Below are 21202 nucleotides of genomic sequence, written 5' to 3' on the forward strand. Positions count from 1 at the left end.
TAAAAGCACAATTTTTAGTGTGTCCACAATTGGAGAAATTCTGTGAGGAAGTAGTGATGTTTGTAATTCTCTCTCTTGGTCTGCTCAGAGGTATCTGTCTTTCTTAACTCTATCACTGTATGATGTACTTTTTCCCCCTCTAACTTAGGAGATTAGAAAAAGTATAAAACCCAATGATTTAGTTGTAATATTGTGATGGCCCGTCAGTATGCTTAAGAGAAGCAGGATTTGTTTAAGGAGTAAGAGTTCATTTAGGACAAGATCAGAGGTGTTGCAGCCTCTCTGACGTGTGTGGTTTAATTTCTAGGAGTTGGAGGGTGCTGAAACCATGGGCCGTACTCTCATATCTCCAGCTATTTCTGGGAAGGATTTTGTGAGAACTGAAGGCACCTTGGTCTTTGAACCTGGCCAGAGAAACACCATATTGGACGTCATCTTAACCCCAGAGACAGGGTCTGTAAATCCATTTCCTAAACGCTTCCAGATTGTGCTTTTTGACCCAAAAGGTGGTGCCAGAATCGATAAAGTGTATGGGACCGCCAACATCACGCTTGTCTCGGACGCAGATTCGCAGGCCGTTTGGGGGCTTGCTGATCAGCTCCAGCAGCCCCTGGATGGGGACATTCTCAACAGAGTGCTTCACAGCATCAGCATGAAAGTGGCCACTGAGAACACAGAGGAACAGCTCAGTGCTGTGCTGCACTTAATAGAAAAGGTAAGTCCTTGTCTTTAACAATTTTCCTTAACCTATAACACAGTAGAAACCTATCAAGAGAACTGACTTTGAATTTTTTTACGTGGAAAAAATGATGCTGTAGTTCACCTGGAGGAATATACATGTTAGAATGGGCAGACATTTTCTGAAAAAGAAGAAAAATGAGAGGGTCCTCACCCCACCAAATACGAAAATACATTATGAAGTTACAGTGATTAAAACAGGGTGGCCAAGGTGCAGGCATAACATTCAGATCAATGGAGTAGAACAAAAAGTGCAAAAATAAATGCAAGTGCATGAGAAAATTTCATATGTGATAAAGGTGACATATAAGATCAGTCGTCAAAAATTACTCTGTAAATGGTGTTGGGATAGCTGATTTAATCATTTGAAAGAAAAATAGAGCCTAATCTCTATCTTAAACCCTACTCCAAAATAAATAACAGGCAGATCAAAGATTTAATTGTAAAATTGAAACCATGGAAGCAGAAAACATGGATGAATCATTTTTTTTAAGAAATCAGTTTTATTTTTTAATTACAGTTAACATACAATATTATATTAGTTTTAGGTGTATACATCAATGATTAGATAATATATAACTTACTTAGTGTTCATCCTGATAAATCTAATCCCCATCTGCCACAATACATAGTTGTTAGAATATCATCGACTATATTCTGGCCTGAAAAATTACTGTTAAGAAATCAGCTGACAGTTCTGTGGGAGCTCCTTTTTAGGTAACTCATGCTTTTCTCTTGTTGCTTTTAAGATTCTTTGTCTTTAACATTTTGCATTTTAATTATGATGTGTCTTAGTGTGAGCCTTTTTGGATTCATCTTGTTTGAAACTATGTGTGCTTCCTGGACTTTTACGTTTATTTCCTTCACCAGGCTCAGGAAGTTTTCTGTCATTATTTTTTCAAATATGTTTTCAATTTCTTGCTCTCTCTTCTTCTTCTTCTGGCACCCTCATGATGCAAATGGTGTGCTTGAAGTTGTCCCAGTTGCCCGTTAAACAGTCTTCAGGGATTTTTTTTTCTGTTCTTATTGGATGTTTTTTGTTTCCTTATATTCCAAATTACTTATTTGATTCTTGGCTTCATGTACTCTGCTGTTGATTCCCTGTAAGTTAGTCTTCATTTCAGTTAGTGTATCCTTAATTTCTGGCTGGTTCTTTTTTAGGGTTTATGTGTCCTTTTTATGCTGTTGAGGTTCTCACTAAGCTTATTGAGCATCCTTATATCCAGCATTTTGAACTCTGCATCTAGTAGATTGCTTGTCTCCATTTTGTTTAGTTCTTTTTCTGGAGTTTTGTTCTGTTCTTTCATTTGGGCCATGTTTCTTTGTCCCCTATTTTTTGGTAGCTTCCCTGTGTTTGTGTCTATGAATTAGGTAGAGCCACTATGTCTCCCGGGCTTGGTAGAGTGACCTTATGTAGTAATTGTTTTGTAGGGTTCAGTGGCACAGCCTCCCCAGTCCCCCAGGTTGGGCCCTCCAGGTGTGCTCCTTGTGTGGGCTGTGTACACCTTCTTGTTGTAGTTGAGCCTTGATTGCTGTAGGCATGTTGATGGGAAAGATTTACCCCTAAGCCAATTGGCTGCAAGAAGTCGCTACAACCACCAGACTGGGCTGCACTGTGGAGGATCAGCTGTGCAGGGGCTCAACTTAACAGAGCAGGACTTACTGCAGCAGGGCTCTGGTGCTCACTGAGTCTGCCCCTTGAGTGTGTCACTTGTGGAAGTGATTGGGTGGTGCTTCAGTGTGGTCTAAAATTGTCCATGAGGTATACTGGCTCTGGGGCCTCCCGGAAAGTGCAGGGCAAAGTCAGAGGCTGCTAGTGTTCTATCCAGGACCACCTGGCATGAGCTACAAAGTGATCTGTAGATAGTTGCTACTTCCGCTGGGCTTGGAGGTGCCCAGGTGAGGCCAAACTGCAAACCGAGCTGGTTGCTGCTAGTGCCAAGCCTGCGGCCACTTAGCAAAAGTAAGGGCATGATGAGGCCAGATGTTGCTTGTTTGAGAGATTTTAGGGAAGTCTGAAGTGTGAGATGAGGGAGGCCATGGGCTTGGAAAAATCACTGGAAACAGCTTGGGTGGGCTCAAAAGTTGGGTGGGACAAAGTCTCAGGGCATCACTAGGGCAGGGTGAACAGTGTGAGCCAGGTTGATGGTGACTCAGAAATGGGGCCTGCCTGCCAGCTTTGTTGTGAGAGAGCTCAGAAAAGGAACAGTGGTCTCTTCCTGCACTTCTGTCTGGCCGAAAGCTTCCCCCTACCCCAGCTCTTACACTGATGCCAGATAATTCAGGTCCTCCTCGTATGTCCTTGGTTCCTTTTGAGCTGCTGCCTCAGTGCTGGAGCTCGGGGTGAGTGAGTGGGTAAGTCCCTGCATGGGCCCTTTAAGAGAAACTGCTGACACTCCAAAAGCCCCCTGTCTCACTCAGCCATAATCCCCTGCTGATTTTTATAGCCAGATTTTCAGGAATTCTCTTCCTGGCACTGGAAACCTGGAGTGGGGCCCCAGCGTGGACTAGTATCCTTTCATCAGCGGGACCTCCACAGCTGAGATTTCTCTCCTGATTTTTTTCTACCACACAGGAGTGTGGGATTAGCCCATTCCATGCCTCTGCCCATCCTACCAGTTTAATGTGGCTTCTTTAAATCCCTTGTTGTAGGGCTTGTATTTAGCTAGATTTCAGGCAGGTCTGAATGGTGGTGGTTCTGTAGTTTAGTTGTAATTTTGATGTGGTTGCATGAGGATGCATATACCATGTTTATCTATGCTGACATCTTGACCATAACTACAAATCACTTTTAATATGTAAGTTTGAAGTGGAGAAGGTCTTCTAAAGCATAAAACAAAATCTAGAAGTCATAAAGGAAATGATTGATAAACTTGACCATATAAAGTTTAAACAAAATTAATTTTTGCATATATAACAAAGTTAAAAGGCAGCTAATGTTATATGTTAGTTATACCTGAATGAAACCGGGAAAACTACAGTTAGGGAAAAAAAGACTTTCAGCGGTGTGGGGAATATTTGTGCAAATATGTGTGTAATAGGAATGTTTATTTCAGCACAGTTTATAATAACAAAAAGTAGAAAAATAATCACCATTTATGTCCATAAATCACCATTTATGGACATACCTAAAATGAAAATTTTAGGTATGTCTATAAAATGAAAAAGTTTATAATAACAAAAAGTAGAAAAATAATCACCATTTATGTCCATAAAATGAAAAAGGATTTTCATATTTTAGACATATTTATAACAATGAGAATAAGACAGTAATATAATAGGTACTGAAAAATGTATATAATCACATATAGTAGAGTTAAAATTTTAACAAAGAAAATACAGAATGCCCATTTAACTTTGAATTTTAAATAATGCATGGATACATTTTTTAAGTATAAGTATATTAAAAATAAAAAGCAAATATTTATTTGCATGTACTTATATAAAACAATTATTGGTTGCTTATCTTAAATTCAAATAGGGTAACCTATACTTTATCTGGCAGCTATTATATTTCATATGTACTTATAAACTCAGGGGCAGAACTTCCACATACTTGATAGAACTTCATTTTATAAGGTCTTGTATTATAAGTGAAATTGTTTCTTATTTGTAAGTTTTATTTTTCCCCAATTCTAACTTCTTTGCAATAGAATCTGCTCTATATCATATCTTTTTTATAGAAAGACCTCAATATATCTTACATATTATTATTACACTCACTAGAAGTGACTGCTTATTTATTTTCATAAGACACAAATATTGTGCTAAAAAGAGTAAGGACTTTAAATGACTCACTCTATTTTGGATAAAATTTAGCTGTGGGTTTGGGCAAATTTTTGCTATGACATAATATTCTATTCTTTGATTTTTCCTGGATATGGTGCAATGAAAATTATTTAAAATGCTGTCTTTGCTTAATAATACTATCAGTCTTTTAAGACTGCTGGATTTGATATGCAAAACTTAATTTCTTAGGGTTTTAGTTTCCAGGTTTTTAAAGCTTGGTAAAACATGAGTCCGGAGGTGTTGTCTCTAATGTTTTGTTCTGGAACACGTGAGAGAACACAGAAATAATGTGTTCTGTGAGAGTTTGATAGAGACTTCCCCCTTCCAAAGATCTCCCTATTTTTCCACTCTTGACAATTTAAAAAAAAAAAAGTTCCTGTGGTTGATTCAGGCTCTCGCCTTTTTTGTAAGCCAATTTTGATAATTTTGGCCATTCTTTTCATTATTTATGTAAAATGGCCTTTTTAGAGCAAAAATATTTCTTCTTATATACTTTTTAAACTATATATCTTGTATTTTAAGAATTATTTTTCTCATTTGATTTATTTGTAATCACACTATCAGTGATTTAGACTGAGCTCTATATTTTACTACCTGGTGTTGTATTTCATGCTTGCAATAATTTTGTGTAAACCTGTCTACAGACTGAGTCAACCTATTATTTTGGGACAGGCAAGTGGGGGGAATGTTTCAAGTCAGTGCAGATGGGTATGATGAGGGCCTCCTCTTCACCATCTCAGTGCACTCAGGCAGGTGAGGTATTCTCCTTCTGCCTCAGTTTCCTTTTCTGGAAACAAAACCAAACAACACTAGCAACCCCCTTACAGGATTGTTGTGAAGATTAGAGAGGGGGAGGGGGAGGGGTGTGTGTGTGTGTGTGTGTGTGTGTGTGTTTTACTAAAACTTTCTTTTGCCCTTGAATGTGAATGAAAGGTTGAGTGGCTCTAGAATTTTTGGATCCCAGCCTTTGATTCTCAAAACTCCACATGCTGCTCTGGTGGTTTCTGGCTTTTCATTTGCCAAAAAAGGTCTGTCAAACTGAATGTTTGTTTCTCCATTAGTAATTTTTTTCCTGTCTGGTTTTCTGGTAAGATTTTTTTAAACTCTTGAAATAATATTTAAAAATCACCAGATACATCTGGTATTGTTTCTGTTTCTAACTTTGGTATAAAGCAAGCTCTGTATTTTTAGGCAGGAATATTTCTTTAGCTGATCAGGGACCTGGGTAGTTTTTTATTTCTACTTGCTCCTTTCATGTGCTTGTTGTTTCTTATAGATTGGTCCTACTTGTAATATTTTCCCTGAATCCTGGGAGCATTCCTTGAACTTATTTTCCACTTAACATAATTTAGTTTTTTTCAGTGTCCAGTGGGCTGTTCCTTATCTCCATTGTAATTTTTACTTTGTTAAATTTTATTCTGTGCTCCTTATGATCTTTTCCTTATGGATTATTCTCCAGTCTTCCTGTCTTTGAGATGGCTACTCTTAAACTTATGTCTTCAGCTCAGGTATCAGCTTAGTACCGTATAGATTATAAAAACGTAAAAATATGGAGAACATGGGCCACTTCCTCAATGAGCTTAACTAGTAAGAGTGACAGACCAATCATTTCAGTGTTGTCATAAGTTCATTAATAAAGGTACGCGCAAACTACAAAGAAAGTGACCATGTCTGTGAACAGGCTGGCGGGGCACAGTGTCAAAGTCAGAGAAAATGATGACTAATTTGGATGTTGAAGAATTAATAAGGACTTCTCAGCTATATGAGTGTAGTGGAACAACGAGTCAGTGGTGTCACACCAGAACTTAGTCAGAAAATAAAGATGTGACCCCTGTCATTGTGCTAAAGAAAAAAAATATATGATGAAGGCAGTTTTTCCTCTTACTCTCCTTTTCCCTCAAACAATGAATATCCCAGCCCTTTAAGGTAGGAAGGCTCATACTTACGGGGAAAGGCAAGACTGCCAGGAGCTCTTGACTACTCTTGGTTGGAACAGAGTTTTCTCATTTGATGTTTTAGAAACTTAGTGTTATGCGGTGACTTCTATTCATTGAAACACTGATAAGAATAACTTTGCTTCTTTTGTGGACAGATATTCTTGTATTTATTTCCTTAATTTTTGGTCAAAAGAATAAGAATCCTTGGGGTAGATGTAAAAGTGAGATTAATCTTGACTTATAATGTTTATAATAGTTAAAAATAAGTGATTCATGCAGCCATTTTGGATATTGTCTAGTTATTAAATATAAACTATTTTGGTAATTATGCTGTTTCTCTATAAAAGATTATTTATGCTTTTTAAAGTAAAAATGGATATATTTGAAATGTAATTTTGATACTGATTTCACTTAAATTCTTCATAGGTTCATTCTTATTTTGTTAATGCCAATAACTGTTAATAAAGAAAACCTTGTATTATGTGATTCATATTATTTAAGTAGTTTACTTTTGAAGATACATTTTTATACTTGGATTTTTTCCAGATAACTGTTGAAGGAAAAAATCAAGCTTTCAGTATTGAAAACCGCAATCTGTTCTATGAGATTCTTTGTGCTCTTATTAACCCGAAGCGCAAGGACACTAGGGGATTCAGTCACTTTACAGAAGTGACTGAGAATTTTGCCTTTTCTCTGTCGACTGATGTTACCTGTGGCTCTCCTGGTGAAAAGTAAGTATCTTTTAATATACTAGCTGTACCTTATATGTATTCCTCCATTTTACAAAGTAATACACAATGCAAATTGACATTTAGATGATGTAACTAAAGACTATATAGTTAATGCATTATACCTGGTGGGCACATGAAATTATTTGGAAAAAACCCCCACCAATTAGAGCAAGAAAAATAAATCTATCTTGGCAGCAATACCTTCCTCTTGTTTTATAATACAAAAGCCTTATTGCTTACTCTTCCTTATATAAAGAATAGAAGATACATTCTGAAAAAAGGAAGGTCATCCCTGTCCATTGTGCTTCCCTGGAGCTGTGGTTCAGTTCCATCCATTTGGAGGCGTCTCTCAGGATGTTGCTGAACTTCAGACTCGTTGTTTTGTGGCTGGAGTTTCATGGCATGAAGAAAGCAAGAGGGAAGGGAAAAATAAAATGTGGCTCATGTTGATTATCAACTGTATATTAAATTTTGTAATTATATTAATGTTCTTCAGAAGTCATGGTGTCTTAAGTTACATTCATAAGGTATATTGGGTAGGTGTAGTACAAAGGTCTAAAAATATTTATTGCTATTTGATTTTATATAAAAATGGTTGATAGTAGAACATGAGCAGAAATGGAGATTTCCCCCGTAGTTCTCTCAGAGTAATATGTTATTTAAAATGTAGCGATTATTATTTAATGAAACATGTCTGATTGAAAATGTATATATAAATCTCTGTGGAGTTTATTTTTATTGATTGATTGATGCTGTGATCAGTAGTCATTAAGCTATGTTGAAATTCAGAGATATTTTGAAGACTACATTTTAAAAATTTCCTATAATAATTTAAATTATCTGTTTATGTGGCCCTTTATGAACTGACATGTTAATTGAAATAATGATTGGATATGTAAAACTTTTTATTTCTTAGATGATAAGGCACACAGAATTCAAAGAGCTAGTCAATCCAGATATAAAAATGTCACAAGATAGATCAAAGAATAAAATAATGATAACTGATATTGACTGTACCTCTGCTGTAGTCCTGGCATTGCGTTAGATTGGAAAATATGAAATTGCCTTTTTTATCTAGGTATAAATAGTATAATATAGTGGAAATTTTACATGGATCAAACTAGCCCATACGAAAAGTTGTGCATATATTATTTTATCTGTACAAAAGAGCATTTAAGTAGCTGTTTAACAGTATGGTTAGAGTTGTTATTATTCCTATTTACAGATGTAGAAACTGAGACTAGAGCCTTACCCAGCTTGCAGTGGTCACACGATTGGTCCAGAGTGAGGCCTGGGCTCCGTCCAGGCCTCCAGAGGCCAATCCCAGGCCTCCTTAACCTCACCTCCCCCTGCTGCCCGCCATGCCGTGTGGTCAGGAGAGACTGTTAATCACTTGCTTTGTAACAGATCTTTTATTCTGATCTCTCTGGCTCCGAAGTGCCCCAGACCTTCTTCCCAGGTCAGTGCCAGGGTGTGACCTGAGGTGTAGGTACAGAGCCAGCACCCCCTTACGCTGTATTCTTCTTTTAACCCTGATAACTGAGTCTTGGGGCCTTAGTCTTCTTAATGAGGAGCACCAGCGAAGTACCTGAAAGGCTCTGTGTGCCCTTCTCCAGTCCTCCCTTTTCCTAAATGTCCATCTGAGACCAATGATTAGCAGTTTGGCTCTTCGATACCATTTATAGATGTCCCTACTGTCTTCAGAGACCTCTGAAATGGATAATTTCTTTACATTGAGTAGGTCTGCACTGAGGCCACAGCGTGTGTGAGGCCGCTGTGGGTTTGTGGGGGTGCCAGTCTGCATGACAATGTGGGTTCCCTCCATGGGGCGTCTCCCTCTGACTTCAGCCTGGCATTAAGCAGATGGTGGGACTGACCAAAGTGAGTGGAGCAGAAGGGCATGGCTATACAAAGGTGTCAGGGACAGGGGCCAGTTAAGAAATAGCCTCTTATTTTTTTTCCTTTTACTCTGTGTTTAACTCTGTCATTCAGTGAAGTAAGTAGTCCGTAGCTTTGCATTCCCTATAGTCCCAATTCTTTCAATTTGTTTTTCTGTATTTCTGAAAATCACTAGGATATTAAGGTTGTCTTGGATGTGAACCATCTAACTTGCTGTGAATGTTGGTTCCCATACCTGTTCCTTCAAAGGCCCAATGAGAGCTCAAGAGAGTGTAAGACACCCAAAAAGACAGGTCCTTTCTGTTTTGTTGACTACCGCATTCCCAGGGCCTACACCAGTATCTGGTGGTAGATTCTCAGTGGCTATGGTACAATGAGTGAATAGAATGAATAAAGGAATCGCTATAATTCCTGCCATGTGCCTGTGCCATGTGCAGGAATTCCTCTTCATAGACTTACCTTTCTTCCTGAATTGTCCAGGAAGAGGAAATAGCTTATACAATGACAGTGAGGCAAGAATAGCAGTGTGTTTGGGGAGATCATCAGGCATTAAAGGTTAAACATAAAATAAGCTAGGTATGGGTGTGTGTGTGTGTGTGTGTGTGTGTGTGAGAGAGAGAGAGAGAGAGAGAGAGAGAGAATCAGACTTAGGATGTTAGATTATCATTTGAGGACAGTGGTAAACAACAGGGTAAATCAGGAAATAGGGCTGCATAGACGCAATTGCTCATGTAAGAGAAGGTGAGGGGTGAAACTGAGGCAGGGACATAGGGAGTATGGTCGCCTGGAAAATAATTGGGTTGTAGAATTAACATATAGGTGACAAACTGAACTTAGATACTAAGGGGGAGATAAGGTTTTTACTCAGAAAACTCTGAAGATACTGACCATTCTGATACGCATTATTTACATTGCCTTAAGCAGTATTCAAGGGCATCTACTGAGAGTGAGGGTTGGGGAAATGAGCAGAGGCATTGAGGAGAATGATGGAATCTAGAACAGTTGCTGGGAAGCCAAGTAAGGACAATGCCAAGTGGCATGAAGGGTTGACTGAGGTTGGTCACTGTGGGTTTGTGGTGGTGCCAATCTACACGATAATGTGGGTTCCTTCCCCTGGGTTTCTCCCCCCTCACTTCAGCCTGCGTGTGAAGCTGATTGTGGGATTGATCAAAGTGAGCGCAGGAGACGGGCGTGGCTATTCTCAGTTAGGGGGTCAGGGAGCGCATAGTCATCAGCAAGGGAGAAGGGCAGCAATGTGTCACCGTTGTGTCAAGGCTGAGCAGAGTCACTGTGCATGTGATGTCCTCGGTATGTGAAGGTGGTGGAGTCCCTGACAGTGCTGACTGACTGAGCTAAACCTCAGCAGATTCTAGAGGCATGAGGGGGGTCTGCAGTCATCTGGTTGAGGTTCACTGGTCTCAGCCAGTTGTATGCAGGTGACAGTGGCAGTCAGTGGCAGCTGTTAGTGGAGAGTCACCAGTGAAAATGCGGGAGGCCGGATGGGGAGATGAAGAGATGGGTTTACAGGCTGTTTTGCAGGTGTGTGTGGCCTCCACAGCCTGAAGTGCTTCAGGAGGAGTCTCGGATATGGGAGCCTAGAGCCCTAGATTAATGGCTAGATTCAAGATAGGTGTTGGAAGGCATCAAGTCAAATGTGGTAGTCAAAGCTGGGGTAACAGATTTTTTTTCCAGAGGGCATATAGCTAGGGAGGAAGGTTAGTCCTTATCCTTTCCCTTCTTTCTCAAATCTTCCATTGAAAATTTTTTTTTCTCTATTTCTCTGGTTAGTGGTCTTGACAAGGTGTCATTTAGATCCATGATATAATTATATATACTCTACATGTATTGGGGCCTATATTACTTTTTAACATTTAATGCATAATTTTTATTCTAATATCCTCTAAACTTTTCCAGGCAGGTTTCAGATCTGATTCATCTTTGTTTCTCCACATTGTTTGCAAACATGATGGGTCCACTGATAAGATACATCAGATTCACTGGAGGACTGGTTAAAAATACAGATTGCTAGAACCCCCAGCTCCCTCCCAAAGCAAGGTTCTGATTTAATAAGCCTGGGGTGTTATCAAAAATGAAATCTGCATTTTTAAACAAGCTTTGAACTGAACTAATTTTAACACACAGAGGCTTGGAAGCAATTTCACTGAGCACAGAATCTTATGCCTAGGGAGTGTTCAAAACAATTGGTAAATGGATAAAGATCTTTGTCAGTCACATGGTCAACTGAGCAATTCTCTGATGGGTTAAAAAGGGATGAAGTGACTCTTGATGAAAACATGGCTGCAGACATACAAGGTTTATAGTATTCTCAAATAAAACGGAGCGTTCCACTTGAGTGGCATGCATTTTCTTCAGTCTGTACCACCAAAGATGATATGAGTAACTGAAAAGTCCATTTTATAGCCACAGAGTATGTCTGATATCTGTGAAACAGCTTTCAGAAACCCATGATATAGGTTATAAAGGGGATCAGGCAGAGGGATGCAGAAAGTTCTGTGAAAAAATCATGACAACCATAAAAGAACTGAAAACACATTCTCTTTACTGCTTTTGGGCTGATAGCGTTACGCTTATACACAAAGAACAGAGCCCCTGTCTAACGCATTTTAACAAATGTAAGTGGATATATAGAACAAATAGAAAAAATATATAAAATGCATGCCATTTTAGCAGATCCTTTGCTTTTCTGTTGCAGAGGCAAAACCATCCTTGACAGCTGCCCATATTTGTCAATACTGGCTCTTCACTGGTATCCTCAACAAATCAATGGGCACAAATTTGAAGGAAAGGAAAGTGATTATATTCGAATTCCAGAAAGGTTATTGGATGTCCCGGATGCAGAAATAATGCCTGAGAAAAGTACATGTGAAGTAGTCCAGTTTACAGAGTATAGCAGCCAGCAGTGGTTCATAAGTGGAAATAATCTTCCTGCCCTGAAAAATAAGGTAATCTATCATTATAAAGAATTATGGTTGGAATCTGATTTTTCCGTAACAGCCACACTCAGAATGCGTTTGCTTGATCAGATTTGTGGGAAGTGCTACGTGTGGGGAGCTAATTATGAAATGAAACATGTGCCATCTTTGTGAACTATTTGTGAAATATTTTGCCTCAAAAATAGTTGGAAGTATTTACTTTGTGTTTTGTTGAGTTTACTATATGTCAAAGCAGGGAAAGTGAAAACAGACAGCTTTCACTAATAGTATGTTATATACGCCACTTGGGATGATGTCCAGCAGTTATAGTCAAAGTGCGTGTTGTCACCTGAAGACTGTCCGTAACTGAAGGGGAGGTAGAATGTTTGCAGTGGAAAACCAGGCAGGTGCCGTGCATTCATAAGGAAACTACCTGTAAATAGTAGCAGTAAGTAGTGACTAAAGCGTCTAAAAAATGAAGCAAAGTTCAGAATGGGAGATTCAGTCATGACATTAACTTGGAAACATTATTAAATTTTCTTTCTTTCTTTCCTTTTTTTTTTACATATTATAGGCATTATCTTTGAGTGTGAAAGGTCAGCATTCACAACCCCTGACTGACAACAATGAGGTTCTCTACAGGATTTACGCTGCTGAGCCCAGAATTGTTCCCAAAACCTCTCTGTGTCTCCTTTGGAATCAGGCTGCTGCAAGGTACTTATTAATAATTGTTTCAAATCAGAATTTGGTCTTCCTCCATTCCAGTACCACTGAGCCCAGTGTTTCCTACTGAGCAGTGATGGACTTTAGACTGGAGAATAGCCTCTACAAGAAATAAGACAAGGAAGCATAGCAGCTAGTCTAGCATCGTGCCGGTGGCAAATATAGCCGAATCGTTTAAATATGTGTCTAGCACAGTATTTGCTTCTTGATTATTAGTGCTTTCACAGGACTTAGCATGAGTTCTGCTCAATTCAGATAACTTTCCTGTGGTTGTTTGTTAACTTATTGGGCAGGAAAGGAAATTTTTTTCCTTTCCATCTGGGCTTATGGTTCTTAAGCTGATACTCTATGTTCAGAGGAATTAGCAGGGATTTACAATTCTAGCCCACATATGGCTTGGAGTACAGTTTGGGATTAAAGCTTTGCATAGGAAAGGGAAGAAGAGAATGATTCTTTCTCTTGGCCTAAGGCCTCAAGTTTCTGAGCAGTTCTGTTACTCAGAGCTCAGTCAGTGCTTTAGGGTCAGGCAGCGCTGGTGCAGAGGGTCTGTGCATTGATTCAAATGTGGTAGTTAAAGCTGGGGTGGTGAGGTTCCCCCCCACCCCTCGAGAGGGCATATAGCTAGAGGTAAGCCCTTACCTTTTCCTTTCCTTCTCAAATCTTTCATTGAAAATTCTTTGCTCCATTTCACTGGTTAGCAATCCTGACAAAGTATCATTTAGATCCATGATATAATTATATATACATGTATTGGGGCCTGTATTACTTTTTAATATGAATGTGTAATTTTTATCCTAATAACCTCTTAAACTTTTCCAGGCAGGTTTCAGATCTGATTCATCTCTGTATCTCTTCATTGTTTGCAAACATGATGAGTCCCTAACAAGATGTATCAGATTTGCTGGAGGACTGGTTAAAAGACAGATTCCTAGAACCCCCAGGGATTATGTGTTTGGGAGTCTTAATAATTTCTTATTCTTAATAGCATCTTTAATAAGGATAATATTTCTTGCTTGATAGATTCTCCTAGGTCCACATAGTTCCAAACCAGTTAGAGACAGCGTAATTTACTTTAACATCAATTAGAAATTTCATAGACTGATGAAATAACACCAAAGGGTAAAAATTGGTTTATCACTGACTTTCAGCCACATAAGCTAAAATCCTATATAAGTTTAACAACTTAATTGGCTAACCAACCAACTGTCCTCTAAACACCAAAATTCTGGTTAGTTTCTTCTTTTCTGTGGGAAATAAACATAATTATCAGTTGAAATTCCTAATGCCTGATGACAGATCTTAAACCTAATACATAGGTACTGTGTGATCCTCAATATATAATTAATAATGAATGTTTCAAGGTTGAACCTGCAGTTGGAGTTGAGAAGTTTTATGTCCTTAGAAAAGTAAAAAAAAAAAAAAAAAAAAAAAATCAAGAGGCACTAAAAGGGAAGAGACTCAACCGATAGTCCCTGAGGAATGCTACGAAGTTGTGGCATGTTATGCCGTATTTGCCATAATCATGACAATATTCTTGTGCTAAATTAGCCAGACTGATAGAAACCCTGCTATTCTTAAAAGAACCCTGGCCTGTCCACGAGTCTCAGTTGGTTGGAGTGTCATCCTGTATACCAAAGGTTGCGGGTCCGGTCCCCAATCAGGGCACATACCTAGGTTGCAGGTTCAGTGCCTGGTCAGGGCGCTTACAGGAGGCAACTGATTGATGTTTCTCTCTCTTTCTCTTAATTAATTAAAAAAATATATAGACATATCTGCAGAGTGAAGTTTGTGGAAAAAAAAAAACCACTGGAAAACATTTATGTATTATAATTGGCTCCCAACTCCAAAAAAAAAAATGAAGGAATTTTAGAAAAACACATAAATAATTTGTTGGTTCAGATTACTGGGAATTATGAAAAATAAAGGGTGAACACTACATATTATAATGGCTATGTCATTCTTTTGGGAGTTTTAAAAGATAGAGAAGGGTGCCGTCTGTTGAAAACCTTGGACGTGTTTGCTTTAGATTAGCTAGCAAATGGCACTGCTCTGTTGAGAGGACCAGCTTCTCTGGTAGCTGGAATGCTATTGAAAATTCGGATAGTATTAAAGCTGCTTCTTAATGTACCTTGTGGGATCTGTTGTGTCATGTCATGCACAAGATGTTCCCTCCGGTATTTCTTCTTGACACTGTGGTCTGTGTAAGTCTGGAGTCAAGAACACTTAAGTTCTGTAAGTTATTTTTTCTTTAAAAGCCATCTGAGGCTTTAAGCATTGATGAAAACAGAATAGTGACAATTGTCTTTTTGCCCTAGCTGGTTGTCCGACAGTCAGTTTTGCAAAGTGGTTGAGGACACTTCAGACTACGTGGAATGTGCCTGTTCATACATGTCTGTGTATGCTGTCTACGCCCAGACTGACAACTTGTCTTCATACAATGAAGCATTTTTCTCTTCTGGATTTATATGTATCTCAGGTCAGTTGCAATATTTTTGTGTCAGTAATTTAAAAAAGTTATTAGAGTGAAAGCCTGTTTTTTCATATTCATTTTATCTACACAAGATGCAAATGTTCTGTCATTCATTAGCACTGGGAGAAAATAAACTTTCCCATTGTCTTATTCATTAATTCATTCAGTGGATACTTATGGAGGGCCAACTTTGTTCTAAGGACATAGGGAAAAAACAAGACATAGTTCCAACTCATAAAGAATATAAAATACAGCATGGAATAGAAGCTACACAATAGGAGAGGATATACATAGTTCATAGTCTTCTGAGGGCAGACTCTGTATTAGAGTGTCAGGATTGTGGGAGATAATATATACAAAGCAGTTTGTATTTTTATTAAAAAAAAAAAAACCAACAACACCTACCCCTTTGGCTGATTTGTATTCTACAAACTAGGAGCTCTAAATATGCTCTGTTTTTTCAAAAAATAAACTGTTGCCCTGGCTGGTGTGGCTCAGTGGATTGAGCTCTGGCCTGCTAACGGAAGGGTCACCAGTTTGGTTCCTGGTCAGGGCACATGTTTGGGTTGCGGGCCAGGTTCCCAGCTGGGGGCGTGTGAGAGGCAACGAACTGATGTATATCACACACATTGATGTTTCTCTCTCTCTCTCCCTCTCTTCCCCTCTCTCTAAAAGTAAATACATAAAATCTTTTTAAAAATACAATAATGAAACTACAAAAATAAAAAAAAAGACTCTTTCACCTTTCACATCTAGGTTTCATTTCCGGCAAGAGTAGGTACTTGAATTGTGTTAATGTCTGTCCAACCATTTACCTATAACTTAGAGTAACTGTGGAATTATTCTCATTTGCTGAATTGATTATGTGGTTGGGAGTCTTAATACTTTCTTATTCTTAATAACATTTTATAAAGATGACATTTCTTGCTTAATAGATTTCTCTAGGTCAACATAGTTCCAAACCAGATGGAGACATCATATTTTACTTTAATATTAATAGAAATTTCATAGAATGATGAAATAACACCAATGGGTAAAAAGCTGAAATAAACATGGATGTTATTTTATGTATTTCAATAGAGAGTTAAATCCAAGTGTGGCTGTGATCCACAAAAATTCCTTGCTTGTTCTAAATTCTGAACATCAAAACAAAGAGTTTTAAAAACTAAAGTGAAAATATTATTTTAATTTTTATAGAACACTAGCAAGACTATATTTCCTAGAAGAATTGTTAATAAATATATATTTTTTGCAGCTTACTTTAGCAAAGTCTACATAGATTTACTCATCTATTTGAGAATAAACATCTAAATATCAGCATCTACTTGTATTTCTTTTGACTTGAAGTTATATTTGAAATTACAGTTGACCTTTGAACAATGTCCGGATGAAAGACTCTGGCTCCTCTGTGAGTCATAAATTTATGTATATCTTTGACTCTCCAAAAACTTAACTGTTAATAGCCTACTGTTGACCAGAAGTGTTACTGATTATGCTGTCGATTAACACATATTTTGTTTTATATGTATTATATATCATATTCTTACAATGAAGTAAGCTAGAGAAAAGAAAATATTAAGAAAACTGTAAAGAAAATACCGGCCAAAAAGCTTAGTAATGGCCAGCTAAGAGAGATGAAAGATCAAGGCATATACTTATGACTTTTAAAATTAGAAACCAGTTTACCAAATACCAAGAAATTAAACTAAGGTTATCTCATGAAGCTAAAAACCTAGAGAGAAAAAAAGTAAAACATAACTGTGCACAGTAGTGTAACATTATGAAATTTACCTTAATGATGAATAATTATAGATGATAATGCTATAATTTTATTATATTATTTTAAGGAACCTAAACATAGTTTGAAGTACACATTACTATTTGTAGGAGAATGTCAAAGATTACCCGGCTTCTCATCATTCTAATGATGTTGTACTGTCAAAGATAGATAGTTGGATTGGAATCATCCTAATTTTGACTCTAAATGCAATTTCTATGGCTTTGTGATTTTAGTGAGACCCTGTTATATTCCATAACCCATTTCAGTTTTACCATCAATACGTGAACTGGGTCATGTTTGATGCACTTGTAGGTGAGTCTCTTATGTTTGGAATGCTTTTAGGCTGAGATTTGAGGTAGGCATAGATCTCAGATTTGTTTCTATTTGTAGTTGTTGTTTTGTTCTCTAATGTAATGTCTGATGGACATTAACATTAATTAAGCTAAAACTTTCCTTTTCAAAAGCCTGATAGTTTTATTTACTTCGCAGATTACTAAATGATAAATGCCAACACAATGTCAATTTTACAGTAAGTAACAGGAAGTGTTGTCTATAATTGCTAAATAATAAGACTTACAGGATAAGTAAAATAAATATAATCCCAATTCCTTTTAAGCATGCTTATTATTTTGTTCAAGGTTTATTAAACTGCAAGGATATTTTAGTTCTGTCTTATAATTTACAAGCTGAAATTCTGATAGTTTAAAAAAAAACTTTATAATTTTACCAGATGGTATCTACTCATTTTAAATTATAAGATATTTTCTAAAATTTCATGTCAAATTCTTTCAAAAATATCCAGTTCATACTCACTGTAATCATTGTCCTAGGATAGTAATTATAATTATCTGGAGATAAATTAAAACAGTTTCATTTTGACTCTCAACTGAGGAGGTATTCACAAGAATAGAAAAAGATGTGCAAGAATTTGAAAAAAAGCCATCTGAAGGGTAACTTATCATGCAAGTGACAAGTCAGAAAGCTTAGTTTTAATTCTGACATGCATAAAAAATGTTGGATTTCTCTAGTTATGTACATACTAGGTCTGTCTGAAGTCCAGCCATTTTTACTATAATGAGAATGGTTTGTGCGACATCGATGTAACCTGGCAGGCAAGGAAAGTGGACTGGCATGTGCATGCATGAACAATGATGACTTCACTGTACTAGTCAGTGGGGGTGGTAGGCACCATTGAATATGCATGTGTACTGTATGGCCGTTGCATTCAATATGACTTAGCGAGTAGAGCAATGAGTCTGCATCAAGTTTTGTGTTAAGCTTAATCATTCCTATGTGGAAACTACTTGGATGATTTAGAAGACTTTTGGGAGTGATACAATGAATGCAGCACAAATAAAAATGTGGCACAAACACTTCAAAGATGACCAAGAATCTGTTGAAGGTGATCCACATTCTGGAAGGCCTTCAACAATCAGAACACTTCAGAATGAATGTCGAATGTATACAGGCTGCAGTCAACAAAGATTGGCAACTGACAGTGAGAGAACTAGAAGCTGATCTGGGGATTCCAAAATCTACTTTGTCTGAAATTTTGATGCAGGATCTTAACGTAAAATGTGTTGTGGCAAAATTCATTCTGTGGCTTCTGCTACCAGAGTGGAAAGAACATTGTGCTGTATAGTTACTAATGACGGTGCAAACTGCTACCAGTGGGCCAAATTTCCTCAAGAAGGTCATAACCAGAGATGAATTGTGGGTCTATGGCTACAAGTAATATCTGGAAACAAAGGGCCAGTTGTCCCAATGGAAATTGTCTGGTTCTCCATGCCCAAAGAAGAGGTGGTAATTTCTCAGCAAGATCAAGACCATGTTAACTGTGTATTTTGATTGGGAAGGTGTTGTCCATCACAAGTACACCTCTCTATTATTTGTCTATAATAGACAAACAGTTAATAAAAAGTACTGCCTCCGTGTACTTCCTCAGTTGAGAGATGCAATACAATGAAAACAGCCACAGTTATAGGCAACTGGTCATTGGCAGCTTCATCATGACAATGCACCTGCTCACACATCATCTCATGCAGATTTTTTTGGTGAAACATCAAAGCACCCAGGTGACTCACCTTCCCTACAGCCCACAATTGCCACTCTGCAACTTTCAGCATTTCTCAAAACTAAAATCATCTTTGAAAGGGAAGAGATTTCACACCATCATGAGACTCAGGAAAACAAGAGGAGGCAATTCCAACAGAGGATTTTGCAGAGGGTTTTGAACAGTGGAAAAGATGCTGGGAGAACTGTGTGAGGCCCCAATGTGCCTACCTGGAAGGGGACTGAGGCATCGTTGTCCTATGTACAATGTTTCTTGTATCTTGTATTTTCTTCAATAAATGTCTCTTTTTTCATAGTACATGGCTGGATACTTTATGGACAGATCTTCATATAGCTGTATTGCATAGGATGAATTTGACTGTGGATAACAGAAGATAATTCAAATATCTTAAATAAGCAGAAGGGCATCATCAGGGGCCCATCCTCTTCTCTCTCTCTCTCTCTATTTTGTTTTGTCTTCCACAAAGATTTAATTTTATTTTCTCAGTCTTGTCCCTACATGGTCTTGCACTGGCTGCAGAAGCAGTAAGCTTCACACAATGTGTAGGCTTGCCAAGGGTGGAGCGCTTATTTGTATCTTGTTTTAAGAGCAATGAACAGCTTCCTGGAAACCACCCAGAAAGTTTTCCTGCCCATCTCTTTTCCAAACTTGTGTTCTCTGACCTTTCATAAACCAATCTCTGTCTGGGCCAAGGTACTGATAGAAATGTGGAGACAGGCAGCGGGAGTGGCGCAACTATCTTTTTGAATATCATGCTTCCATTGCCCGGCACAGCCCTTCACATATAGTAGTATTTCAATAGCTATTTGTTAAATTAAGAAGTAAATGAATCGACCATGCTGATCTGTCATCCTCTAATAAAGAGATGTACTTGTGGCTCTGTAAGTTAAGTTCATGCCTTCAAGTCCCAAACCATCTCATTTCAGCCATTCTTAATGAAAGTTCTTCTGAAATGTAGCATTTTTGCTGTCAGGACAGTGGAACACTCTGGTGGATCTTTCTGCAAGGATGCTGATCTTCTGCTCTATCCAGTGTGGTAGCCACTGGCCATATCTGGTGATTGAACCCTTGATGTATGGCTGGTGTAGTCGAGGAACTGAATTTTTAATTCTATTTAAGTTTAATTAATTAAAATTCAAATAGACTGAGTGGCTAGTGGCTATCAATTGTATTGAACATCTTTGGTTTGCATGATTATCTGGGGAGTGGTCCTCCCTGCGACCTTATCCCTCGAGAATAAATCCTGTCCCCTAATGCGCAGAACTGACATACTCTAAGGTGTTTAATACTGTCTTTTGTTCAGCCTAGAAAACTTTTCAGGCTTCACAATTTTGTTTTCCTGCCCTTAGCTTAGTAGCAGTAAGCAAGAGACATTGTGCTGAAGGGAGAGAATATGAGAATCAATACTGATGAGCAAAAAAGTAGAAAAAGTGCGTGTTAAAGCTAGCATTAGGCGGGAAATATAAAAAAACTTAATAACCGATTTAATAATGTAGTGATCATTTGATTTGTATAGATTTCCCTATAGAGAAAGCAGAGATAGATAGATACATACAAAATTTATAGATATTTTCAAAACTCTTCATGGGAGAAAATATTAATATTTGGTGTGTGGAGGAATAAACTTCAGTAATTTGGAAAGTGTATTCCATTCTTAAGTGATGCCAAACCATCAAGGTGTTTACTGGACATGCATATTCATATTAAAACATAACATATGTTTAAAACACATGCAAACAGTCAAATATTGAGTAGATGGATAAAGGGATGTGTGGTCCAGTTCTATAATAGCAAAATAATCTATCTGTTCTTTAGAATTTTTCTTATTTACAGCAAAGATTATTAAAATTACCATAAGGGGTAATTTATCTACCTTTTCACTTTTAAATCATATGGAAAAGTCATTTGTTTCATAAACTAATTAATTACTCCTTTCCAACTGATTCTTTAACCTACATAGTGATGGGGAAAAAATAAAGGAAAATTATTCAATTAACCAAGGAATTAATTTTTAAAAAACTGTTTACACACTTATGGTAATAACTGGAAATACTGTACTCTATTTGCCTACTTAATGTTACTACATTTTTGTACCTTGTGATTTATGTATTTATATTAAGGGGATTTA

At 37.6% G+C, this 21202-nt stretch overlaps 1 protein-coding gene across 1 annotated transcript in view; it reads left to right on the forward strand.

Annotated features, from left to right (window-relative positions):
- ADGRV1 (adhesion G protein-coupled receptor V1) overlaps positions 1–21202 on the forward strand; it is a 507230-nt gene that overhangs the window by 236517 nt on the left and 249511 nt on the right. The window contains exons 78-82 of the mRNA XM_054578596.1: positions 308–715; positions 7011–7195; positions 11808–12057; positions 12602–12741; positions 15066–15226. Of these exons, the coding sequence (XP_054434571.1) occupies positions 308–715; positions 7011–7195; positions 11808–12057; positions 12602–12741; positions 15066–15226 (1144 nt within the window). The remainder of the gene's footprint in view (positions 1–307; positions 716–7010; positions 7196–11807; positions 12058–12601; positions 12742–15065; positions 15227–21202) is intronic.

The sequence above is a fragment of the Pteronotus mesoamericanus genome, unplaced genomic scaffold, assembly GCF_021234165.1.
Source record: "Pteronotus mesoamericanus isolate MK-2021 breed Mesoamerican mustached bat unplaced genomic scaffold, CSHL_Meso_final contig_50, whole genome shotgun sequence".
NCBI classification, from domain to species: domain Eukaryota; kingdom Metazoa; phylum Chordata; class Mammalia; order Chiroptera; family Mormoopidae; genus Pteronotus; species Pteronotus mesoamericanus.